The sequence below is a fragment of the Perognathus longimembris genome, chromosome 23 (genome assembly GCF_023159225.1).
Source record: "Perognathus longimembris pacificus isolate PPM17 chromosome 23, ASM2315922v1, whole genome shotgun sequence".
Taxonomy (NCBI): Eukaryota; Metazoa; Chordata; class Mammalia; order Rodentia; family Heteromyidae; genus Perognathus; species Perognathus longimembris.
The window spans coordinates 20,409,616-20,433,227 of record NC_063183.1 but is presented as its reverse complement, the minus strand read 5'-3'; the positions used below and the strand labels follow the sequence as shown (position 1 = coordinate 20,433,227).

Sequence of the window (23,612 nt, the reverse complement as noted above, 5' to 3'; positions counted from 1 at the left end):
GTTCCCCATACATTTCGGTGGTGATGGTGGCAGGAAGGGTGGGATCCGTTGGAAAAGCATTGCTGGCTGTGCAGAGGGGGCCTTTCTGTGGCGTCCCAGACTGGAAGCTGGTGGCCGGCACTGTCTTCCTCCATCTGGCACTGAAAGACAGTTGTATTCAGTTAACTGGCTCACCATTTCAAATGCACAAGGGCTTTATTAGCCAGTATCTTAGAACACAAAGGCCAATCAGGCAGAAAAATCAGTAATTCCCATTAACTCAAAACTATCTTCTCAATAATCTTTTATGTCTTCACTGTGAATAAATTGCTTCAACTCATACAGGTCATTTAACACATCTCACTTGCAATTTCGCAGTTTGTAGATAAGGGATTTGCCTTATTAGGGGAAGGAAATGTCTAGTCCATGGTCAATAGGCCTGAGAAATAATTTGATCTGGCCCCAAATTTAGTGAATTCGGGAGTTGTTGTTTTTTTCCCAAAACAAAATTCAGCAGATCTAGGGCCTTGAATGATGGCATAAATATCCAAGTGGCTGTTGGCAGAAAAAAAAGTGTCCTACCCAGGTCCACTGCTTCCTCTGGTTCTAAGAAAGTGCCCATATTTCTTCCTTTTTCTCTCACGTCAACTTTCTCCCTTTATTCCCTTCCCTCTCCTCCTACATGCTTAAATCTACAATCCCAGCTATTTAGGAGGCCGAGACCTGGAAGATCTCATGCCAGCCCTGACAGGAAAATCTGGGAGACTCCATCTCCAAAATAACCAGCAAAAAGCCAGGCTGGGAGTATGGCTCAAATGGTAAAACACCAATTGCCAAAGGAACAATGAAGATGAGCAAAACTGGAAGGCACTGAGTTCAATCTACAGAACCAGCAACCCCCCAAAACACTGTAGGGGTAGCAAACTACAGCCATACCCTCTACTGTACCTGAAAGTAAACAATTCATTAAGTGTTACATGTTGGTACATGTTTCATAATTGTTTGCGCATTTTTCTGTTATGGCTGTTCTTGTGGTCAGTAGCAGAGGCAATGCAGATCCTATATCCCTGAACTTCTGAGAAGATTGCTATTCACCAACCCCTGACTTAGTGAAAGAAAGATTGGAAAGAAAGGGAAGCATCAGGGCACTGAGAAGAACTTAGTGAGTTTAAGGCCCAGAGTAATAGCTGAGTGTCTATCTATGGGGTGATCTGGGTCTTATAACTAGAGGAAAGACAGCCAAATCTAAGAGGATTAAAAAGGAGCTACAGAGAAGGATCAGAACTAGGACTTTAGACCCAGTGAATACCCCACCCTGGGCAAGGCTAGCCCTTCCCTTCAATGTCTTTAGTATTGCATTCCTGTCTGTATGGAAGTGCATGTCCAGCTATCCATCTCTCCTTAAATTGCCTCGGACTTTGCCTTGCATGGTAAATGGCTGGGATGGTTTTAGTTCTTCGTTATTTTTCTGCTAACTCTGTGTTTTAGGCTCATAAGAAGTAAATTATGTTTCTAACTCAGCCTGTATGAAATCTAATCATTCCACAGTGATTTCTTGCCTCTATTTTTTTTATTACTTCTGCCTCGTAGTTTATCAGCAAGCTTTACCTTTTTTACTTGCTTAGCTTGTTTGTTCATTCATGGCTGATACTCTACCACTTGAGCCATGCCTCCGGCCCTGATTTTTACTGGTTATTTTGGAGAAAGACACACATGGACTATTCTGCCCAGGCTGGCTTCAAAACTCAATCCTCTGGATCTCAAGTTCCTGAGAAACTAGGATTATAAGCATGAGCCATTAGTGCCCAGCTAGGCTTTACTTTGGATAAGCTATACACTTGTAACGCTTTATAGGTATTAACTACTTCACAGAAGAACTCGTCTTCCTTTGGCCTTGACTTCGCTGTGCATCATTCTGAGTACAGGTGGCTCCTGTCTTTGCTCTCTAGCTCTCAAGGAGCAATTCCCCAGCTCTTCCAAGGTGCTTCCCTGATACCTTTCCTTCCTGCTGTCTTTCAGGCTCGAGATGACATCCTGAACGGCTCCCACCCCGTATCCTTCGAGAAAGCCTGTGAGTTCGGTGGATTTCAAGCCCAGATACAATTTGGACCTCATGTGGAACATAAACACAAGCCTGGATTCTTGGAGTAAATAACTTTCTGTTTTGTTTTTTGTCTCTTCTCTCCTGGTCTTCTCACCTGTATTGTTTTGAGCAAGGTACTCAGGTGATTGGGAGAATAGCTGACATTGAATACATGGCCAAATTTGTGGACTGTAGAGAAAAACAGGAGGCCTAGAAATTCAGCAAAGTGACTTCATTAAGGAAATCAGGTTTAAGTTCCAGCAGCAAGTGACTTCCTTTCCATCAGACTCTCTGTGGGTCCTGTAGCAGTTGTCCAGCCTGTTGAAGATGTCTGTGCACTTGAAGAACTCCCTCTCTGTACTTGGAAGCATCTGCCCTTTCTAAGTCACCCACTTTCACCTCCAATTGTGTGAGGCTTCTGTATTAGGACAATTGAGCACAAATATACCAGTCTCACCATCTTTATTAAAATCTTCTGAGCTCTTGGTTGCTTTGAAAATGTGGCGTGAACATATCATATTTGCTCCATCCTTTTCGCCCACTTGTCCTTTTGGTTGTCTTTTGTAAAGTAATAGGGTTGTTTTTTTTTTCTTACCTGATCCTGGATTCTAAGATGTCAAGAGAAAACTCAGCTGGCCCCACAGAACCTGATTCTCATGTCTTCTCCGTGTCCTGTCCCATAGAGCAGCCCCAGCCACTATATAGCTACTCTTGCCTGGCATTAGCCTTCCTTGTTTAGATCTAGACTAATCTGGAATTTCTACATATACATTCCCCAGATAACATCTATCCCTTTTTAAGAAAAAAAAATGTAGGCCTGGGAATGTAGCTTGGTGATAGAGTGCTTGCCTAGCATGCATGAAGCCTTGGCTTCGATTCGCAGCACCATGTAAACAGAAAAAGCCAGAAGTGCTGCTGTGGCTCAAGTGGTAGAGTGCTAGTCCTGAGCAAAAGAAGCTCTGGGACAGTACCCAGGTCCTGAGTTCAAGACCCAGGACTGACAAAAAAAAGGGGGGGGGGTATGTCCACCTTGTCTTTTGGATGAGAAATAAAGAATTCATCCAGAAGCTCACTGTGGTCAGTGGCATGTTGTCACTTAGAATGAAACCGGTAGAGTTTGGGGGGTGAGGGGGGAGGGAGATGAATACAGGAGAGAAGGGGGCAGAGCATGAGTGTTTCTAGCAGGACGTGGCCATGTGAGATGCATTGAACCTGTCCTCTATACCTTGGGCCCAGCATATTGAGGAAAAGATAATAGCACGGCTTGTGTGGCTGTTGACCCCACTTTTAGCTTAGTGGAAATTCACTGGGACCAACTTAGTTCCTAAGAAAGAAGAAACCTTTTACTTTTCTCTTGTTGGCAAACAATGTCTGGCCAACATGCTATTTGGTCTGTACTAAACTGAGATGTTAGAAGGGAAAGGAGGGAGAAAAAAAAGAAAAAAACACCATTGTGTTAATCCCAAGAGCCTTTCCTAACTGATCTGCCCTATGATGTGCATGCAATGACCTTGAGTCTGAAATTACGTTGAGTAGCTCCTGTCACATATTCCCTTGTTCCCCTAAATGAGTCATCTGGCCAACTAAGTGGTCCTCAGGGCCTCTTTCTTTGCAGCTGGTCTGACTTGCTTCCGCAGGAGCCTGGAGATGTCTTTGTGCTTGCTGTCTGAGCCACCACACACCTTACACGTGTGTGGCCGTGTGCCTGCGTTCTTACAGTTGCTTTCACATTCCTGAATTCCAGCCTCACAGCGGGTCCCTCAGACACATCTGAGGTCATCAACCTGAGGACTGTGGTCACAGATCCTGATAAATAAACACATCAGGATCTAGTCAAGCCTTGGAGCAAACATCTCGCTTCTGTTCCTACAGTGGCTGATGGAGAAATAGAAGAGAGCAGGGGGAGGTTGATAAGCTAAATGGCTTTGTGGAATGTCTCCCTACTTTTTTTTTGCTTTCAGAGCTGCAACTTTGTGTGGTCCTGGTGGGAGGGAATCTAATTAGAACCATTGGTTCAGTGCCTAAACAGTGCTGGTGCTACCCTGGTCATTTTCTGTGTGCAATTTCTCCTGAGCTCCAGGCGACTAATTCTCAGGGCCCCTTTGTGAATGGAGAAAGCTGTATTTCATGTGGTAGATAGGGAAGGAAAAGATTGAAGTCGCTAGGCATGAAGGTGCATGCCCTGTGAGCTCCGCTAAGCTATGTGGAAAGTGTAGAAAGGAGAATTGAAGTTGGACACTAACCCTCTAGAGAAAAAGACCATATTGGACTCGCTCATGCCTATAATCCTGGCTATTTAGGAGGCTAAGATCTGGTGGGTTGTAGTTCAAAGTCAGCCCAAGGCAGAAAGGTCCACAAACTAGCATAAAAACGAGACTACAGCAGGTGTGGTTCAATTGGTAGAGCACTTGTGTGACAATCCTACCTAGCACAGAAAAGGCCCTATGTTCTAACCTCAATACCAATCAAAAGGAAGGAGGGAGTGGGAAAGAGGGGGGGACCATTTGTACACAGTTACTTCTGATATTGGACTCTATCATTCTCAAAAGCATTTCTGCTTTCAAGAGGTAATGTCACCCCTTTGCTGTAGCCTGCAGGAAAATTAGGACAGTACTTGGGAATGTAATTATTATAAAAATCCTTTGATCTCCTTCCTGGTGCCTTGTCTGTACCAACCAAATCATGATGAATGTTCTTGGACCACATAAGCCCTGTGAACGTTACTTAGATGCTGACCTTTGTGTACAGTTCACAGACGCAACTCAGAGCACTGGTATTACCCACTGCAATTCCTGCTCCTTTTTCATGCTTCAGACTCACAGTCTAACTAAACAAAAAGAATAATAACAACAATAAAAATCCCTCCTAATACTCCTGCCTCTCCTGGCACTTGTACCTTTATTCAGGTTCTAAATTAAAATAAGCTTATTATGCCTAGTGACAATTATTTTTCCTTACAAATTTGATTTACTTTTTAATTAGACTAAATTGGTCCTAGGTAATGAAGCGTTTCCAGTTAATGTAGGTACTTAATTGTGCATGTTCTTGTTCAAACTGTACAGGTGAAATCTGCTGAGGCAGTAAGTCCCCTCGAATAAAAACAAGCCAGTGAGGCCACCTTTCCCTGATTTGTGAGTTGCTTGCCAGAGCAATGCACATCTCTTTTTGTTATTCTTTAAATTTTGTTTTATTATTTTAATAAATTTTATTTCTTTTTTTTAAATTATCTTCAGTCATACAAAAGGATTTCAATTCAACAGATCAACACATCTCTCTTTAAAAAGACAGTTAGTTGCAATAGTCTGCCTTTAAGATCTTGTCCTGGACAAAAGGTTGGCTGTACAGCAAGCCAAGCCAAGACTAAGAGCAGTTGAAGGCCAAGCAGATTCTATTCCTCTAGTCCAGCCATGGTGAATGAGGTAATAAGTTGAGGAAATCTCTGTCATCTTTCCTACCAGAGTGCCCTTCCCTGCCTGCTTGATCCTGGTGGTTCTCAGGATTTTACTGAGGAAAATAGATCAACCCAGTACATGAATCTGTGTTGTAGAGGAATTTAAAATGGAGCAACCCAGTGTATGAATCTGTGCTGTGGAGGAATTTTAAATGGACTTGGAAATCCACTCCTCCCCGCCACCCCCCCCAAAAAAAAAACCTCCAAAAATCCTACTGTCAACATGCAAAGCCCTTGATGTAGGAGGAGGTCTCCATTCAGTTTTCTGCTGGCAGCAACTCAAACATGCATCTCCCTTTGTAGCCATAGTCTGTGTGTTTCTCCTACAGTAATTTGGCTATGTAACAGAATGAGACAGGTCTTTCGACCTTTGTTGCTTTCACTTTTGCCTTAGCTCCTGCAACTCACCACTGACCTTCTGCTAAGCAAGACGCAAGGAGCTGCCACGGGATAGTATTAGCAGATGTTTGGCAAGGGTGGCTTTAAAAAAAAATTGTTTGTTTTTTCCAATACTAGTGTTTGAACTCAAGGCCTCAACCTTGCTAGGCTTACTTGTTTAGCTGGTGCTCTACCACTTGAGCCATGCCTCCAGCTTGGCTTTGCTCTGGAAGATGGACTCTCTCAGACATTTCTGCCTGGACTTGGCTTCAAACTATGATTCTCAAGTCCTCGGGCTCCTGAGTAGGTAGGATTATAGGCATGAGTTACCAGTGCCAGAATCAGAGATGCAGTCTTTGAGAGGCAAGGACCTGATGATGGAATGAGGACCCCTTTGCAGAGGCCTCACACAGTGTTGTACTAGCTCGCTCTTCAGCTGTGTGGAGACAGAGCATTCCTTCTCTGGAGGCTGCTGCCTCTCCAGGCAATGGAACCTACCACATGTCCCAGCCTAGGAAGAAACTGGGAGCAATCAGTTTGTGTGTTTTTTTATAAAAGACATAGCCTAGGGTACTTTGTTGTATCAGCACATGGAGACGAACACACATGTCACTTTCTCCTCCTCTTCTTCCTCCCCTCACCCCTTCTTTTTCCCCCAGTTCTGGGAATTTGAACTCAGGACCTCACACTCGTTAAACAGTTGTCCTACCATCTGGGCCATGAGCTGGTGATTGCTGAGCCCAGTTTCTTGCTTTATATATAATCTCAAAAATTAAATCCTCTCTCTTTTCTTCACTGTGAATCCTTTGATATTAGCTCCAACAGTATCTTAGTTGCTGTCTGGATCTAAGGCACCAAAGATCTCAGGAATGTTGGACACAACTCCCTTTGAGTACAAATGGTGTTTGGAGACCAAGTGCCAAGGAAGGCACTGGGAGGTGGGAGGGCTCATTGCCACCACGTTGTCCTTACTCCTGGTCTCTTCCACAGACACAGCTAGAAAATGTCCTTTTCAGAAAGAGAGAAATGTATCAATATTTCTAATTCAGATAAAGGATTGATTTTCAGTCAAATTTTTTTAAATTTTATCTTATGCTAAAAAAAAATCTTGGTTTCTAACAATGAACATAATTACTCACTTTTATCCTGATTATAGATAGCATCCTACTTGTACATAAACCAGCATCCTAATTTTGTATCACATGTGCATATGAAAAGAAAGGAAAAGGGAATTGGTTTTAAAATATCGATGTCAATATGTTTATTTACATATATTCTCTGGTTCTGCTAATTCTTAAGTTATATTCCACCCACGGATGTATAGTCAAAGACTGTTTTTCAAATTTAACTTGAAATAATTATTTTCCTTGTGGAATGGTGTCATCTTGACATACCATTAAGTTTTTATTCGCTTGCTTTCACGTTTTAGTAGTTGCTTTGCAGTTTTACGTGGCTTCAAATTGAAAACCTGTAATATTAGAAGAATTTAGAGACACCTAGTTTCATCCTTTATCCCTTCCTGTGCTTTCCTTCTTCCACAAAAACTATTTGTTTGAGTACTAGGTTTCATGCTCCTATTTTTTTCTTCTGGTGTTGGTACTGGGGCTTGAACTCGGGGCCTTGTACTCTTGCTTGGCTTGAGTCACAGTTCCACTTACAGCTTTTTGCTGGTTAATTGGAGATCAAGAGCCTCACAGACTTTTCTGCTTGGACTGGCTTTGAACCTCAGTCCTCAGATCTCAGCCTCCTGAGCAGCTAGGATTACATGTATGAGCCACAGTGGTGTACCTCGCTTTTCTCTTATTGTTTAAAAAACAAAAAAAGACTAGATGCCATGATGTTTTTAACATAAAACACATTTCCTTTCTGTTAGAAAAGGAAGTCTTTTATATAATCTTCTGCCTTCACTTTTTCCCTTTACTGTATATTATAGAAATTCCTCCTTTAAAGATGTCAGATGTTCTTTAATCAGGCTGGCTCTCTCATGCCCTTCTTTAAGTGGATAGTAGGATGTAGCAGCCTATTATAAATTATGCCATAAAATATTGGAAGAGTTCCCCACTTACCCAGGAGTTTCATTAACAACTTCTTAATTTTGCTTCTCATCATAAAACATGATAAATGACTTACCTATTTTTCCCTCTCTCTCAGTCTAAAGGAATTCTTACCCAAAGAATACATCAAGCAGAGAGGAGCAGAAAAGAGAATCTTTCAGGTATTGGAAATGCACAGAAATATATTCCCTCACCCCTGCTCCCTGTCCCCCTTCGTCCACAGAGGGGCCTCTACGTACAGTGAGTCTGTTGTCCAGGTGTGTATATTCCTCTGTAATAAATGACAGATGACTCAAGAGTGAAATAGCTGACAGCTCCACTTGGGACAGATTTATTATCTTAATTCATACTTGCTTGCTAAAGGTTACTTAACCCTTCTGAGACAAATGTGCATACGTTTTCCTCCAAAGTCATGATTCTTGAGAATTGGAGTAGAGTGAGGACAAAGCCATAGGAGCTCCTTTATCCTCTTTGCTTTCCAAGATAGTGGTGTATGCATGCATGTGTTTGTGTGTGTGTGTGCACGTGCACACATTCATGCGCCTGAACTTAATAAGGCCTCGTACTCTTCAGCTTTTTTCACTCAAGGCTAGTGCTCTACCACCTGGGCCACACCTCTGCATCTGGGCTTTAGATGGTTAACTAGAGAGATAAGAGACTCATGAACTTTCTTACCTGGGCTAGCTTTAAACTATGATCCTCAGATCTCAGCCTTCTGAGTAGCTATGATGATAGGCATGAGCCACCAGCACCTGTCTTTTTGTTAAATTTATTCCATAATTATTTTAAAAGTCAGAGACTTGTCCTTTTTAGGCGACCACAAAGAGAAGCCTTATTACTAACTTTACCCTGAAACACACTAATTAATCCAAAATATCATTGTTTTCTTTGGTAATGAAATGGAAATACAAATTAAAATATAGCTGGGCATCTGTGACTCACACCTGTAATCCTAGCTACTCAGAAGGCTGAGATCTGAGAATCATGGTTCAAAGCTGGCTTGGGCAGGAAAGTCCATGAGACTTATCTCCAATTAAACACACACACACACACACACAAAAAAAAAAAAAAAAAAAAACTAGAGCAAAAAATAAAACTAGAGCTGTGGATCAAGTGGTAGAACACTAGTCTTCAGCACAAACACTCAGAGGCAGCACTCAAGCCCTGAGTTCATGCCCCAGGACCAGCACACACATACACACACACACACACACACACACACACACACACACACACACACGCCATTAACGAATTAAAATATAAGCCTTATCAATAACCCTGTGTTGATTCTAAGCACATTCATTTGCAAGCATATGTAGACCCTTCTATATGAGAAAGAAATGGGTTTTGAATAAATGTTAGAATAACATCTTACTAGAACATTTTTCTTGCTATCATTCAGTTGCGAGCCCTGAACTTTTGGGATATAGAATTCTTTGAAAAAATGTGATAGCAATTTTGATATAGTTCCTTACAGTTGCACATATGCAGGAATTGTTGTGCATGGTTGTGAAACAGGTAGGCTGGCCTGGGTTCATGTTCTAGTCTGAAGTTAAGCTAATCCTGGCCCTTGACTAGTCTATGTGTTCTGCTGTGCTCTGCTTCCTCTGTTAGCAGACATCATGTCAGAGCAATCACCCCTGTCGTAGCCCAACTAATAGGTAGTACCTCTCACTAAGTCACCTTCTGGCAGAGCTGCAGTGAACCACCCAACCCACCCACTGTTACTTTTGCAGGAGCATAAGAACTGTGGAGAGATGTCTGAAATAGAAGCCAAGGTTAAGTACGTCAAACTTGCCCGCTCCCTCCGGACCTACGGCGTGTCCTTTTTCCTTGTGAAGGTGAGTTGGGCTGGACGGAGTAGGTATTTACCTGGCTACCTTAAGTCATTTGACCTATAGCTCAGATTGTCACCAAGACCCACGAGCATTTGTAGATGTTACTTCTAGCTAGTGGTGACCCAAGTTTAAGTGCAGCTCAAGCATGAATACATGAAGGGCCTGAGGAGCTGGGCTGATGACTGACTGTGTCTTCCCAAGTGGACAGTTATCCCTTGGTCTGGATCACAGCTGCTGCTAAGAAGTCATGGAGCAACAAGCGTACCACTGCGTATCTCCCCAAAACTACTTCCTCTTCCTATAGTCTCAGCAAAAATGGATGACCACTGCCAACCAAATTCAATTCATGTCATACATGTAATCCTTTGTTACATATCTTAAGACAGATATAGGATTGAGGTGACCTTCTTCTGGGTCTTCATGGGCATTGTCGATGTTCCTACAAGAACAAAACAGGTGTGCCTTTGAAATCTAACCTTGAGCGAGTCTATCCAGACCCTTGATGTGTTTTGCCCAAGTGAATGACAAGCTCTCCCTAAGGGATTTGCTAGGCATCACTGCCTGACCTCATCGTACTGCCCGACCCACTGATTCCACTAGTTTTCCTGTGGTGCTTGGCCATCTGCCTCTTACCCTTGGAGAGAGCTCGACCGAGGAGCGAGGGCTCTTGTGTTCCTTACATCAACTGTTGAAACTACTTTCAGGGTCTGAAGTGGGAAAGCCACAGGCAGGGTGGATGCAGGAGGTTTCTTTCTCCATCGTGCACAAGAACTGTAACAGAAGGAAGTATAGTGTCCTCTCAGATGCTTTTTCTTGACTCCACACCTCAGGGAAGCAAGCAGCTTCCTTTGAGCTAGGAAAGAATCAAGGTGTTACCCTTCAGAGAGCCAGAAACTTGTTATTTCCACCAGATCAGCTTTCAGGCACTAGTGGCTCACATCTTTAGTCCTAGCTACTCAGGGGGCTGAGATGGGAAGATATAGTTCAAAGCCAGCCAAGGCAGAGAAGTCCAAGAGACTCCAGTTAATCTCCAATTAAGCAGCAAAATACCACACTGGGGGTGTGGTAGAGCAGCAGCTCTGAACCAGCAAACCAAGCAAAAGTGTGAGGCTCTGAGTTCAAGCCCCATTACCAGCAGGGCAGAGGCAGGGAGGCAAGGGGCAGAGGGCAGAGACCAGGGAAGGAAGCTTTGGGCTCTTCCAATGCAAGAAGCCTGTGTTACTTGTTTGTTTTATTATGTTTTGTAAAGTCAATCCCTAATGCCTAAAAAAATAAAAAGGAAAAGTTTTATTCTTAGCTATCAAGCAATAAACTGTATTTAACATTGGCTGTAGCTAACCACATCAATATAGAGATGTCTATAACGGTATAATAAACCCACAGGGAATCGCATTATGTGATTATATTCTCATGACTAAGAAATGTGCTTTGAAAACAAAGACCTAGTTTGGATATTGGCTTTGCCGTATAGTGGTCTGACCATGGATAACTTATCTCATCTTCTATTACTAATCCTCAGTTTGCTCTCTTATAAAAGTGTAGCTTTTTGGTGAGATTTAATTAAGATTCTTTGGAAAGAGGGACTCTGAATTAATGGTAGCTATGCATACCAACATTCCTCCTCTTTGATTAACTTGTGATGCAAGGGATTGAACCCAGGGTCTAGAGCATGCTGGAAGAGCTCTTACGACTTGAACCACACCCTTTTGTTTGCATTTTGTTTCTGAGATACACTCTTGATTTTTTTTCCCCCATCTTCCTGTCTCTGACTACCTGGGATTATAAGCATATACCACACCAGGCAGGATCTTCTTTGATTAACTTTTGAATTTCATCATGATCTGCTAAACTGGTATCCCATAAGCAACAACAAAACTTTTCCCATAACCTGCATGGTATCTTTTATTCCACAAAATCTTCTTTTGTAATCCTTTTCACTTTCACGTTTGACTTTGAAGTTTCCTTGTAGTCATGACTAGAGCCTCATGGCCAGATGCCTGGGGAACTGACCCTCTTCTCCCTTGAACTGTGAAAGTATCACAGAGGGAAGCTTAGAATCACGAGTAGAATAAAAATGCATTGCTGAGAAGGTTTAGAATGAGAGACAGACAGACAGGATCACCGGAGTCTTCAATACCTAGTTTTGCAGCCAGCCCTTTCTCCCATCCCCCTAAAGGCAGGAAATACACTGATGTCAAAATGAAGCCCACAAGCCAGCCCTTAGGTGCCAAGTCCATGAAGAACTGCAGTGGGCTCAGCTGGATCATCAGGAAGACCCTTTCAGCCAGGGTCCAAAAGCAGAAGCATGCCAACACCGACCTAGCCCAGTCACATCCCACCACACACCACATCACAGTTCTGAATGTAACATAGGAGACATGGGTGATGCTAGGATGAGCCAATCTCTGCACCTGTGAGAAGAGCCATCTGCTCACAGCTGGCGAACAGCACTGAGCCCATGGTAACGCTTCAGAAATATTTGAAAGAAAAGTGACTGGGCTTATTCATAGATCCTTGGTAGAATGCCTGCTTTCTCCTGCCCTTGAATTCTGCAAGCTAATGAGAGTTTCAAAACCCAACCAACCTGAGCAGGATACCCTTGAGAGAGAAGCTGGCAAAAATCACAGCTACTCTGAGTGTGTGTGTGTGTGTGTGTGTGTGTGTGTGTTGGTCCTGGGGCTTGAATTCAGAATGGGCACTGTCCCTGAGCTTTTTTGCTCAAGGCTAGTCTCTGCTATTTGAGCCAAAGCTCTACTTCTGGCTTTTGGGTGATTCATTGGATAGAAGAGTCTCACAGGGGCTGGGAATATGGCCTAGTGGCAGAGTGCTTTCCTCATATACATGAAGCCCTGGGTTTGATTCCTCAGCACCACATATATTGAAAAGGCCACAAGTGGCGCTGTAGCTCAAGTGGTAGAGTGCTAGCCTTGAGCAAAAAGAAGCCAGGGACAGTGCTCAGGCCCTGAGTTCAAGCCCCAGGACTGGAAAAAACAAAACAAAACAAAACAAAAAATACTCTTTGTGGGTAGCCACTAAAATAACTGTCTTGCAATGGTGGCCTCTGGTGTCAGTTTCATCATTTTTTTCAAGTTCCCTGTATCCCTAGCCCACAGTCAGTTGCTGCTGGTAGATATCTGCTATTAGCTATTTGTTGACCATAGCTTCCCACTAAAGCTGGCATAGTCTCGATAGGAGTTAGAGTAATCCATCAGGACTTCTATTACCATGGCCCAGAGCCCCTCACTGGGTAGAGAAGATGAGAAAGAGGACCAGAGCAGCTGCTAGCCATCTGTCATCTCTTATCCTTTGCTGGGTCCCAGGCGCTGGGCCTATGCCAACCCTGGCGGGTGTTTGGCTGTGAGTACATGCATGCGTGTGTACTGACTTGGCTTTTGTGAATGAACACATGTGTTCTTTAAGTACAGCTGTTTGGGCACAGCTAGGGATCAGCAAATATTACTTGAAAAAAAAGCTTTTTTGTCCTGATAACACAAAAAGTACAGATATATTCAAGCACAATTTTGCAGGTATGGAAAAGCAGAAGAAAATATTACAAATCACCACAGAGTTATGGCTACCACAATTTTTTTCTTCACTGAACTATAAATGAACTCATTTTAAATTTTACTTCCCATGGAGCCAGGCTATGGATTCTGGGGCACTTTTTTTGTTTTGTTTTGGGGTTGTTGTTGTTTTTTTCTTTCTCTCTTTCTTTCTTTTTTTTTTTTTTTTTCGGTCATGGAACTTGAACTCTGGGCCTGGGTGCTGTCCCTGAGCTCTTCAGGTAGGGTAGCACTCTACCACTTGAGCCACAGCACCACTTCCAGTTTTCTAGTGGTTAATTGGAGATGAGAGTCTCACAGACTTTCCTGCTAGGGCTGGCTTTGAACCACTGTCCTCAGATCTCAGCTCCTGAGTAGCTAGGATTATAGGCATGAGCTTCCTGTAGCATAATCATACCTTTGTAACTTTCAAACAAAATTGCATACAAAGTAGTCACAGTTTTTAAGGCTTTTCTGCTTTGCATTCTTGTGAATGGGGGACCCATTTTAGACCTCCCTCATTCCTGAGAACCTTGTTTTCAAAAACTCTGCCATTTGACAAGAATAGAGTTCTATTACACACACACACACACACACACACACACACACACACACACACACACACACACACACACACAGATAGAGAGAACTACAAAGATACAGAGAGATGGAGGATTATGATTCATTGTTTTTAAAACATTTTCTTTCCATACTCTTTAGGAGTTCTATTTATTTTTAGAGTACCCCAGAGACATGTCTTTTGTATTTGTTTCATATATTCATTCTCCAGTCATTTGTTGTATAATGTTTGTTTTTCTTCTACTTCTCTCCTTTGCCTCATCCTTCTCTGTGAAATTGTCTCTAAGTGGCCCTGCCTCAGTTTTTACCTAGCCCAGTCTCTTTCAGTCTCTTTCTCTCTCTGTTTCTCTCTGTTTCTTCCTCTCTCTTCTTTCTGAAATGTTCAAACTTTGTACATTTTGAGTTAAAGCCATTAATATTTTTCTTTATAGACTCATATGTTTGTGGTTTGTAAATCATTTCCTACCAGAGAGCTCTGGATTTGGTTTTGATATGAATGCAAGTGAAGATCCCTTATTAGTTTACTATTTAAAAAAAACAAAAACTAAAACTGGGTCTGGGAATGTGGCTTAGTGGTACAGTGCTTGCCTAGCATGCATGAAGCCCTGGGTTCAATTCCTCAGTACCACATAAACAGAAAAGGCCAGAAATGGTGCTGTGGCTCAAGTGGTAGTATGCTAGCCTTGAGCACAATGAGGCTCAGAGATAGAGCCTAGGCCCTGAGTTCAAGCCCCAGGACTGGCAAGTAAATAAATAACCTAAAAATAAACAGTAACCTAAAATAAATAACCTAATTATAAACAACATTTTAAGATAAATGGGTGTATAAAAGTAACCAAATATAAAAATTCTAAGTAGAAATATATTTAAGAGATTTTTTAAGGGAAAACAGCCAAGTTTCTTATAATGATAAAATCGTTGGCAGTTTCAATTTGTTTTAACTTATTTGAATTTCAAATTCACTTGCTTTGTTCCTTATTGGTTTAGCTCCTGGAGTAGTATTTAGAATTCACTTATGTCTTTTTAGTTCTGTCCCTTCTTTCTGACATAACCAGTGGTTTTGGAGCAACACCCTCTATTAAATAGTATCTGTTTCCAGGAAACATGTCTTAGTGGATCTTCCCAGTCTCCTGATGTCGGTCCCTAGTCTGAGAATCTTAGCAAACTTGTGAACCATGGCAAAACGTGATGAACTCAAAGGCAGACCATTGACCCCTCCTCTCTCCTATTCTAGGAAAAGATGAAAGGCAAGAACAAGCTGGTGCCTCGCCTCTTGGGGATCACGAAAGACTCTGTGATGCGTGTGGATGAGAAGAGCAAGGAGGTGTTGCAGGAGTGGCCCCTCACCACAGTCAAGCGCTGGGCAGCCTCACCCAAGAGCTTCACACTTGTAAGGATGGCAGAAGGCCCTGAGGGGATTTGGGGGGTATTTTGTAGGGCAGGGAGAAGACCTGGTCCTCGCTATTGGATTTCTCTGGCCTTAGAGGGTCAGCGAGGGTAAGGGAAAATGGCGCCACTCCATAGGTAGGAAGATCCAGAAGAAAGTTGTGAGTGAATAGCATAATGAATCCATTAAATAAAATTAACTTTAAAAATAAAAAAAAGGACCAGGTGCTGGTGGCTCACACCTGTAGTCCTAGCTACTCAGGAGTCTGAGATCTGAGGATCATGATTCAAAGCCATCTGAGACAAGAAAGCCTCCAATTAACTCCCTGCTTCTGCCCAAAATGAAGCCAGAAGTAGAGATGTGGTTCAAGTGGTAGAGTGTTACCCTTGAGCAACAAAGCTCAAGGAGAGTACCCAGGCCCTGAGTTTAAACCCCAGGATTGGCACCAAAAATAAATTAAAAAGTGGGGAGAAGAAAGAAAGAAGATTAAGAAAGAATAGTATAAACAGGGTGAATTTGATGAAAGAACATTTTAAGACTGGAGTATTGCTCCTCTACAAGGTTGGTGAAACACAGAAATCCCCGTCATTGGGGTAGAATTGGATCTCTAGAATAAGTCTCCATTGAGTTTCCCTTTCTCCTGGTCTTGGCCAGGGATAGAAGACTTTAGCAAACTACCTGTTGAAGGTGTGAAGGTTCAAGCCTTCACCCCCTTGTGGGCTTAGGATATTTGGGACCAGAAAGAAAAGAAAGCCTGAGAATTCACTGCATAATAATTCCTCAAGTTCTGAGGCTCCCAGCCAGTCTCCTTTTCCAGTCCCCAGATCCTTTTTCCGTTGTTGAATGGGTTGTAGGGAGGACTGTTTCCTTTAGAGAGGAGAACAGAGAAAAGTGAGTCTGAGTCATTCTGTTTCCTAACTGGACTGCCTAGGCTATAAACTCCTAGTAGATCTGACATGTCTCTCTTTCTTTAATGCTGTTTTCTCAGGATTTTGGGGAGTACCAGGAAAGCTACTACTCAGTACAAACCACAGAGGGTGAGCAAATATCCCAGCTGATTGCAGGATACATTGACATCATCCTCAAAAAGGTATGTTGTATGGATACCTGTTGGAAAAGTAAGGCTTCTTTATTAAAAGGCCTAGTTTAAGCTAGGAGTTGGTGGCTCACACCTTATTACTCAGGGAGCTGAGATTAGGAAGATTACACTTCAGAGCCAAAACTGAGAGAAAAGTTTGCTAGACTACCTTGCCAAGAAGCAGCAGAAAGAAAAGCTGGACTGTAGGCATGGCCTCAGTAGTAGAGCACCAGCCAAGTATATAAGCTGTGCAAGGGTAAGGTCTTGAATTCAAACCCCCCAGTACTGGAGAAAATTTTTAATTTGTATTATATGATTTCAATCTAAACATATTTGAAATATTTGATGTGAAAATTGAATCTTTGGTGTTAAGATCACTTAACAGGTCTTTGACCTGGATCTCCTAGGAGAATTTCTGTCTGACCTTGACCTGGCATATATTGATATCATTGACTCCCAGGTAATGAGCAACGTTCTGTCAGCGAATGAGTAATCTCCTTACTCCCTCCCTCTCCTATTGTTGCTATTTTGTTCCCCAGCCTCCATAGAAAACCAGATTGCTCTTTGTAGTTTTGGGGGTCTGGTTTTATTGTTTGTTTTGTTTTTGCTAAGTGTAATGGGTTATGTGTCATCATAGTGTACAGACAAATTTTTTGAGGCTTCTTAACATGGCCCTTTCAAATAACCAAATTCTGATTGAATGTTAACCCTAAAGTTTTGCTGTGTAAAAATCTATGTAATAATAAAGATAGAAAATATATATATTTGTATTTATATAAACACATGAGTGATTTATATACAAGTATAATTTACATAAAAATAATTTAATAAATATATCATACATAATTTATATAAATATTATTGTCATGCTTTTGTTTATCCATCACTTATTCAATAGCCAATACAAGGATTTTGGAGTGAACCTGGTCATTTTTGCCCGTCTTCTTTTCGAAGGTCCAGTATTAAGACTTGCTCATTTTTGTTTTTGTACTTTGTTTTACCTCTAGAAACAAAGCAAAGACAGATTTGGACTAGAAGGAGATGAGGAGTCAACTATGTTAGAAGAATCAGTTTCCCCAAAAAAGTAAGTGGCCTTCTTCCTAAGTGTATAGGTTTCCTCCTTTCAGCTCTTGGGCCTGTCGCTCCATCACCTAGAGGAGATGGTAGTGGATGAGAGGTGAGTCTTGGTCCTTTCAGGGAACTACTGAGCAGTTGAGATTCAACTCCAACTGTAGACGTAATGACTCCTCATGAGTCCTCACGAGTCCCATTGTGCATTTCTGATACAAATCTCATGAATTAGATTATTGTCATCAAAATAAACCAACCTCAAAGTGCTTCTTTGTGGGACGAGGGTTCTCAAGGTCGGGACAGTGGATGAGTGGAGGAGATAATGTCTGTGGAGTTTTCACCATGTACCAGGACAGTCTCAGAGGCTATAGGACTACTGAAGGAAGAGGTTAAGAACTTGGACTCCAGACCACTCTTGCAGGGCTCAGATCTTGGATCTGGGTTTGTTTTGTGTTTTATGTTTGTTTGTTTGTTCTTAACTCCGTGACCCAGAATTCTCGATCTGCATGAACCTGTCTACAAAACCAGGGATAATCATGCCACATTGTAGGTTTTGATTGGATGATGGAGTCACTGACACAGCCCATGAAACAAGGACTGGGTGCTAGGCTGTGGGAGATTTCCCTTAAGTTCATTTGCACAATTCTCCCTCAAAGTAAGGAGTCTTAAGGATCAATCATCTTCATCTCTATAAGGAGGGGAAAAAAACAACTTACATGATACCATTTACTATTTACCATGAACCAATTAAAAGGGACTTTGAGACTAGTTGCCAACACTACTGATCCCAGATAGCTTTACCTCAGTGATCTTCAGCTGAGCAACCCCATACTCCTGCTTTCATTCCAGATTCCCCATCCATCTGTTCTTCCGCAGCATAGTGTCATTTTGTAGCATCTCCTCCCTGCGTGCATACCGTGGCACTTGGCAGTGAATAGCCACCTTTCCCCATCTAGGTCCACCATCTTGCAACAGCAGTTCAACCGGACCGGGAAGGCAGAACATGGCTCAGTGGCACTACCAGCTGTGATGCGCTCAGGCTCCAGTGGGCCCGAGACCTTCAATATTGGCAGCATGCCTTCACCTCAGCAGCAAGTCATGGTTGGGCAGATGCACCGAGGCCACATGCCTCCATTGGTGAGCCTCCCTGTGCCACCCCCCACCCTGCTACTTCTGGAGTGTTGTGGGGAGGGAGTGATAGGTCATGTCAGGGAACTTTCTAGGCCCCATCTGACCTATTGCTCCTCAGGCTGTGTATACTTTTCATGGCATGAATCTAATCACTCCTGTCTAGCCCTAGAGGTTTTCTCTTTGACTACAGTTAGGGATCTTCCAGAATGGTTTAAGCTACAGTTCTGCTTCTGCAGGAACCCACTCAGAGACCTGAGTGATAGGCCTGACCACTGGGGATCCCATATTTCACCTCTCCACCCCACCAGGCTCACTAATTTCTTTCCATCATGCTGGTCTCTCAGGCCTCCCTGAGGAGTCCTTTGATTTGGGGCATGAAATTTGGAAAGCCTGAGAGCATGAAAGCGCAGTGATAATTTGACTGGGAAAGCATGTTGACTCTAAAGTTGGGTGGAAGCCTTCAGTACTCATAGAGCAATATCCTCACTCAACACCCATGTGTTTTCCTTGCATGGGATCTTTTGTCCTTGGTACTAACGATCAGAGAGACCTCCTTAGTTCCCCTGCGACCACTCTCTGTCAGCCTTCTTGTCAGCTAATTAAGCTCTCCACGCTCCTCTGATTATAATGCCTCTATTGCAATCACCTTCGATTTTGTATTTTTTTTTAAAGTCTATTAATATACTCTACTATTTCTGGCCCTGGGTTAAAATGGAGAGCTAGGTCAGGTGCTTCTGAGCTGTGCCCTTGGCTGAGCTCCAGGTTCACTTCTGCTCTTGTTCTGCCTGGAGTTTTTGCATTTGTCTGTCAGTCCTAGAGATGTACTAACTGCCTCATACTCCTCTACCTTTGCAGACCTCAGCCCAGCAAGCCCTCATGGGGACCATCAACACCAGCATGCATGCTGTCCAGCAGGTCCACGATGACCTCAGTGAACTCGACTCGCTGCCACCTCTCGGCCAGGATATGGTAACTGTTGACCTGTAGTTTCCATTCTGTGTTAGCAGGAAGCGTGGTTATACATGTGCTGTCTGGATTCGGCTAGGTGAATATCTATCTCCAGCTAGGAGACCAGGAAAGCCATGTGCTTCCTAAGCGGTTGATTCTTTGTCTCGCAGTTGCACTCACTGAAGAGAACCATTGCCACTAGCTGTTGACAGCATCACTGGGCTGAGAACTTGAACTCTAGAGTTAAGGGCTCTGAGCTCAGATCCCATCTCCCCTACTCACTGGCCATGTGAATCTGGGCAAATTCCTCTCGCTGAACCTCTACTTAGTCAGCTATTAATAGGGCTGTTACGAAGACATGATTATCTGGTCCTAGCACTGCACCTATCCTATAGTAAGAGCTCCATAAGCATTCACTGCTTTTATCTTTATTACTACAAGTAGCTCAAACTTTAGCACACATTAGAAGCCCTCAAAAAGTCTGTTAAAAACACATTGCTCGGCCGGGTGCCAGTGGCTCACGCCTGTATTCCTAGCTACTTGAAAGGCTGAGATCTGAGGATCGTAGTTGGAAGCCAGCCCTGTTAGGAAAGTTCGTGAGGCCTTTATCTCTGATTAACCAGCAAAAAGACAGAAATAGAGCTGTGGCTCAAGTGGTAGATTGCTAATCTGGAGCAAAAAAGGCTTAGGGACAGCACATAGGCCCTGAATTCAAGCCCCAGGCCAAGAAAAACAACAACAACAAATATATATCACCCTAGCGTAGGTTTTGACTCCATAGGTCTAGAAAGGGTGTGAGAATACATTTCCAAGGAGTTCCCAGGTGATGCTGCTGACCTGGAGACTGTGTCTTGAGAACCCCTGGCTTACCACATGACCATTGAGCCTTGCAGCAGGTGGGAAGCCCTTCCTGTAGCAGCTATTACATGAAACTAACTCCTTACCACCCGGGTGGAGGTCCCCACTCAGCCTGCAGCACTGCAATACCCAGGATCTTGGGAGAAGTGCCTCATCACAGACCTGCCCACCTACTAAGTCAGTCTGTGCCTCAGCTAGGCTCCCAGCTGCTCTGTAGCACACTGAAGTTTGAGCAAACACTGGCTAGCATCTTCTTTTCCTCTCAGCCTTGCCCACTAGAATCACCCGAGGAGCTTTACAAACAAAGCTTTAGATCCCCAGCTCAGGCCACATAAATCTGTCAGGGTAGGTATGTGCTTTTTTTTTTTTTTTTAAACGTCCCTAAGTGATTCTAATGGGCAGTCAGATAGAAAACCTCTGCTGTAGGACAGACTAATGCCACTAAAGAGACCAGAACCAAGGTATAATCAGCAGCCTCATCATATCTTCATCACTGCCTTCCATGTCATTTCTGAAGGCTGGTTTTGGTTCACATTTCGCATCTGGGGCTCACTGCTCCTCCCACATCAAGAAACAAGTGATAATGGCAAACTCCCTTTCCAGAACATTTGTCAGAGCTTTAAAATACTCAAACAGAATTTCCCTGCCTCATCAACTTCAAAGATTTAGAATTCAATATATACTACTATTAGTTCTGGACACCTGCCTTCTTGGGTTAGTATTTGGGGGATGTTTGGGGAATAGATCAGTGTCTTACCAACAGATTCATCATTATCAATGTAAGTGATCAGTTATTAGGTAAGTCCTGAAATGCCAGAAAGTAGAGACTTTCTCTTGCTTCCAAGCTCCAATAAGAACTGAAAAAGTTTTATTAAAAACTTAAATTCCAGGGCTGGGGATATGGCCTAGTGGCAAGAGTGCTTGCCTTGTATACATGAGGCCCTGGGTTCGATTCCCCAGCACCACATATACAGAAAATGGCCAGAAGTGGCGCTGTGACTCAAGTGGCAGAGTGCTAGCCTTGAGCAAAAAGAAGCCAGGGACAGTGCTCAGGCCCTGAGTTCAAGGCCCAGGACTGGCCAAAAAAAAAACAAAAAAACAAAAACTTAAATTCCAGGGTTGGGAATATGGCCTAGTGACAAAGTGCTCGCCTCGCATACATGAAGCACTGGGTTCGATTCCTCAGCACCACATATATAGAAAAATCCAGAAGTGGTGCTATGGTTCAAATGGTAGAGTGCTAGCCTTGAGCAAAAAGAAGCCAGGGAGAGTGCTCAGGCCCTGAGTTCAGGCCCCAGGACTGGCAAAAAACAAAAACAAACAAACAAAAAACTTAAATTCCTACAGTAGAAGGCACAAGATGTGGGTATTTGTACAAGGTCCTATCACATATAAGGGGTAAAACAAGAGCAGAGGTCTTGGCCCACCTTCTCAGTCTTTCCAGGAACAGACTCACATCTATAGGAAGTAGCATTTGCTTGTCAAAGACAAATCTATTTTTGATGGTTCATGTCAAAAAGAGATACTTCCTTAGCAGGAAGCCAGTGGCTCACACCTGTGATCCTAGCTGCTCGGGAGACTGAGATGGGAAGATCACAGTTCAAAGCTATCCTGGTCAGATAAATCCAGGAGATTCTTATCTCCAATTAACCAGCAAAAAGTGGGTGTGTGACTCAAGTGGTAGATTGCCAGCCTTGAGTAGGGGAAGAAATAAAAAAGCCAACCAAGAGTGAAAGACCTTGAGTTCAAGCCCCAGTACCAGCATAAAAAATACCGGGGGGGGGGGGGGCGGGAGAGAGAGAGAAAGAGAGAGAGAGAGAGAGAGTTCCTGAAGTGACAGTGAATCCTTATGAGCTGAAATGCCCTAATTCTAAATTTGCTCCTACAAAAACAAGGTGAAAATCACCAACAAGCATTGGTGTAACTATGCAGTATTATTACAAGACATTGATTTTTTTCTCTTTTTCAAATGAATTTACCTACATAAATCCATGTAGAACTTTGCCCTTAAATTTTAAAACCTCAGACAGCAACAACAAAAACCTAGTTCAAGACCCAAAGAGGATTTATAACCCATTCTGCATCTCTGAACAAGAAACAGGCCTATTGCGGATATTAAGATGACTCTAGGGCCCATTCAATGCTAGCTCAGGAAAAAGAGGGTAACCAAAATGCAATGCTGGTCTTTTTTTTCTTTCTTTTTTTTTTTTTTCCTGATGTGACTTCTCTAGTCTCCTGGGTGATTCTGTGCTGTGATTGTGTCCTGCTATTGTCTGGTTTGCAGGCGTCTAGGGTATGGGTTCAGAACAAAGTGGATGAATCCAAACACGAAATCCATTCTCAAGTCGATGCGATTACAGCTGGAACAGCTTCAGTTGTTAACCTCACGGCTGGTAAGTCTCTGAGTGATTTGTGGTATATTGTGGTTTGGTGCCAAAAGAAAAAAAAAAGTATTCTTTGATTGAAACAACAGATTTTTATATTCTGAGAGGATGTTCTATTTTTAGACACATAGACTGCTCTAGACATTTTTTCCCAATGATCCAGGAGAAATGTAAGGAACATCTCATTGTTTCTGTAGAGACTATATACATCATTGTGAAAATACACACACACACACACACACACACACACACACACACACACACATTATCCAAGCCCTGGTGCCTCATGCCTCTAATCCTAGCTACTCAGGAGGCTGAGATCTGGGGAATCACAGTTTGAAGCCATCTCAGGCAGAAAAGTCCACTGAGTCCCCATCTCCAATGAACCAGCACAAAGCCAGGCTGACAGTAGGACTCAAGTGGTAGAGGACCAACCATGAGCAAGAAGGCTGAGTACAAGGCTCTGAGCACTTCAAAATCTGTCGAGCCCACTTTCTCCCTTCAAGGTGCCTACAGTCTGAAAATGGCTTTGAAAGGCCAGATCTGCCAGCTACCTCCTCACCTGGCTTGTCCAGCAGTAGTGTCCTGACATGACTCCTAGCTTTGTGCAGTCAAGTGAGAGGTGCAAGGTAATTTGGCTTCATCCTGCAGTGGACAAGGGGCTCAGAAAGCTTTGTGAGGCCCGGAACTGCTGATGGCACTTGATGAAATAAGCCAGGAGATGCTGAGACTTCCTGTGGAATTGTCAAGGAGTCTTGTTCCATATCTCAGTATAGGAAGCCTCCAGATAAAAGGACCGTATTGAAGTCTCCATGGAGACAGGGTGAGATCTGAGCATCTCACTATTCCTA

The 23,612-nt window shown here is 43.1% G+C and overlaps 1 protein-coding gene across 1 annotated transcript in view; it reads left to right on the top strand.

Annotated features, from left to right (window-relative positions):
- The window catches only part of Tln2 (talin 2), a 321,645-nt gene that overhangs the window by 191,267 nt on the left and 106,766 nt on the right, over window positions 1-23,612 (top strand). Inside the window, exons 9-17 of the mRNA XM_048332637.1 lie at window positions 1,999-2,126; window positions 8,043-8,106; window positions 9,682-9,786; window positions 15,139-15,294; window positions 16,280-16,381; window positions 17,377-17,453; window positions 18,397-18,577; window positions 19,427-19,540; window positions 22,662-22,770. Of these exons, the coding sequence (XP_048188594.1) occupies window positions 1,999-2,126; window positions 8,043-8,106; window positions 9,682-9,786; window positions 15,139-15,294; window positions 16,280-16,381; window positions 17,377-17,453; window positions 18,397-18,577; window positions 19,427-19,540; window positions 22,662-22,770 (1,036 nt within the window). The remainder of the gene's footprint in view (window positions 1-1,998; window positions 2,127-8,042; window positions 8,107-9,681; window positions 9,787-15,138; window positions 15,295-16,279; window positions 16,382-17,376; window positions 17,454-18,396; window positions 18,578-19,426; window positions 19,541-22,661; window positions 22,771-23,612) is intronic.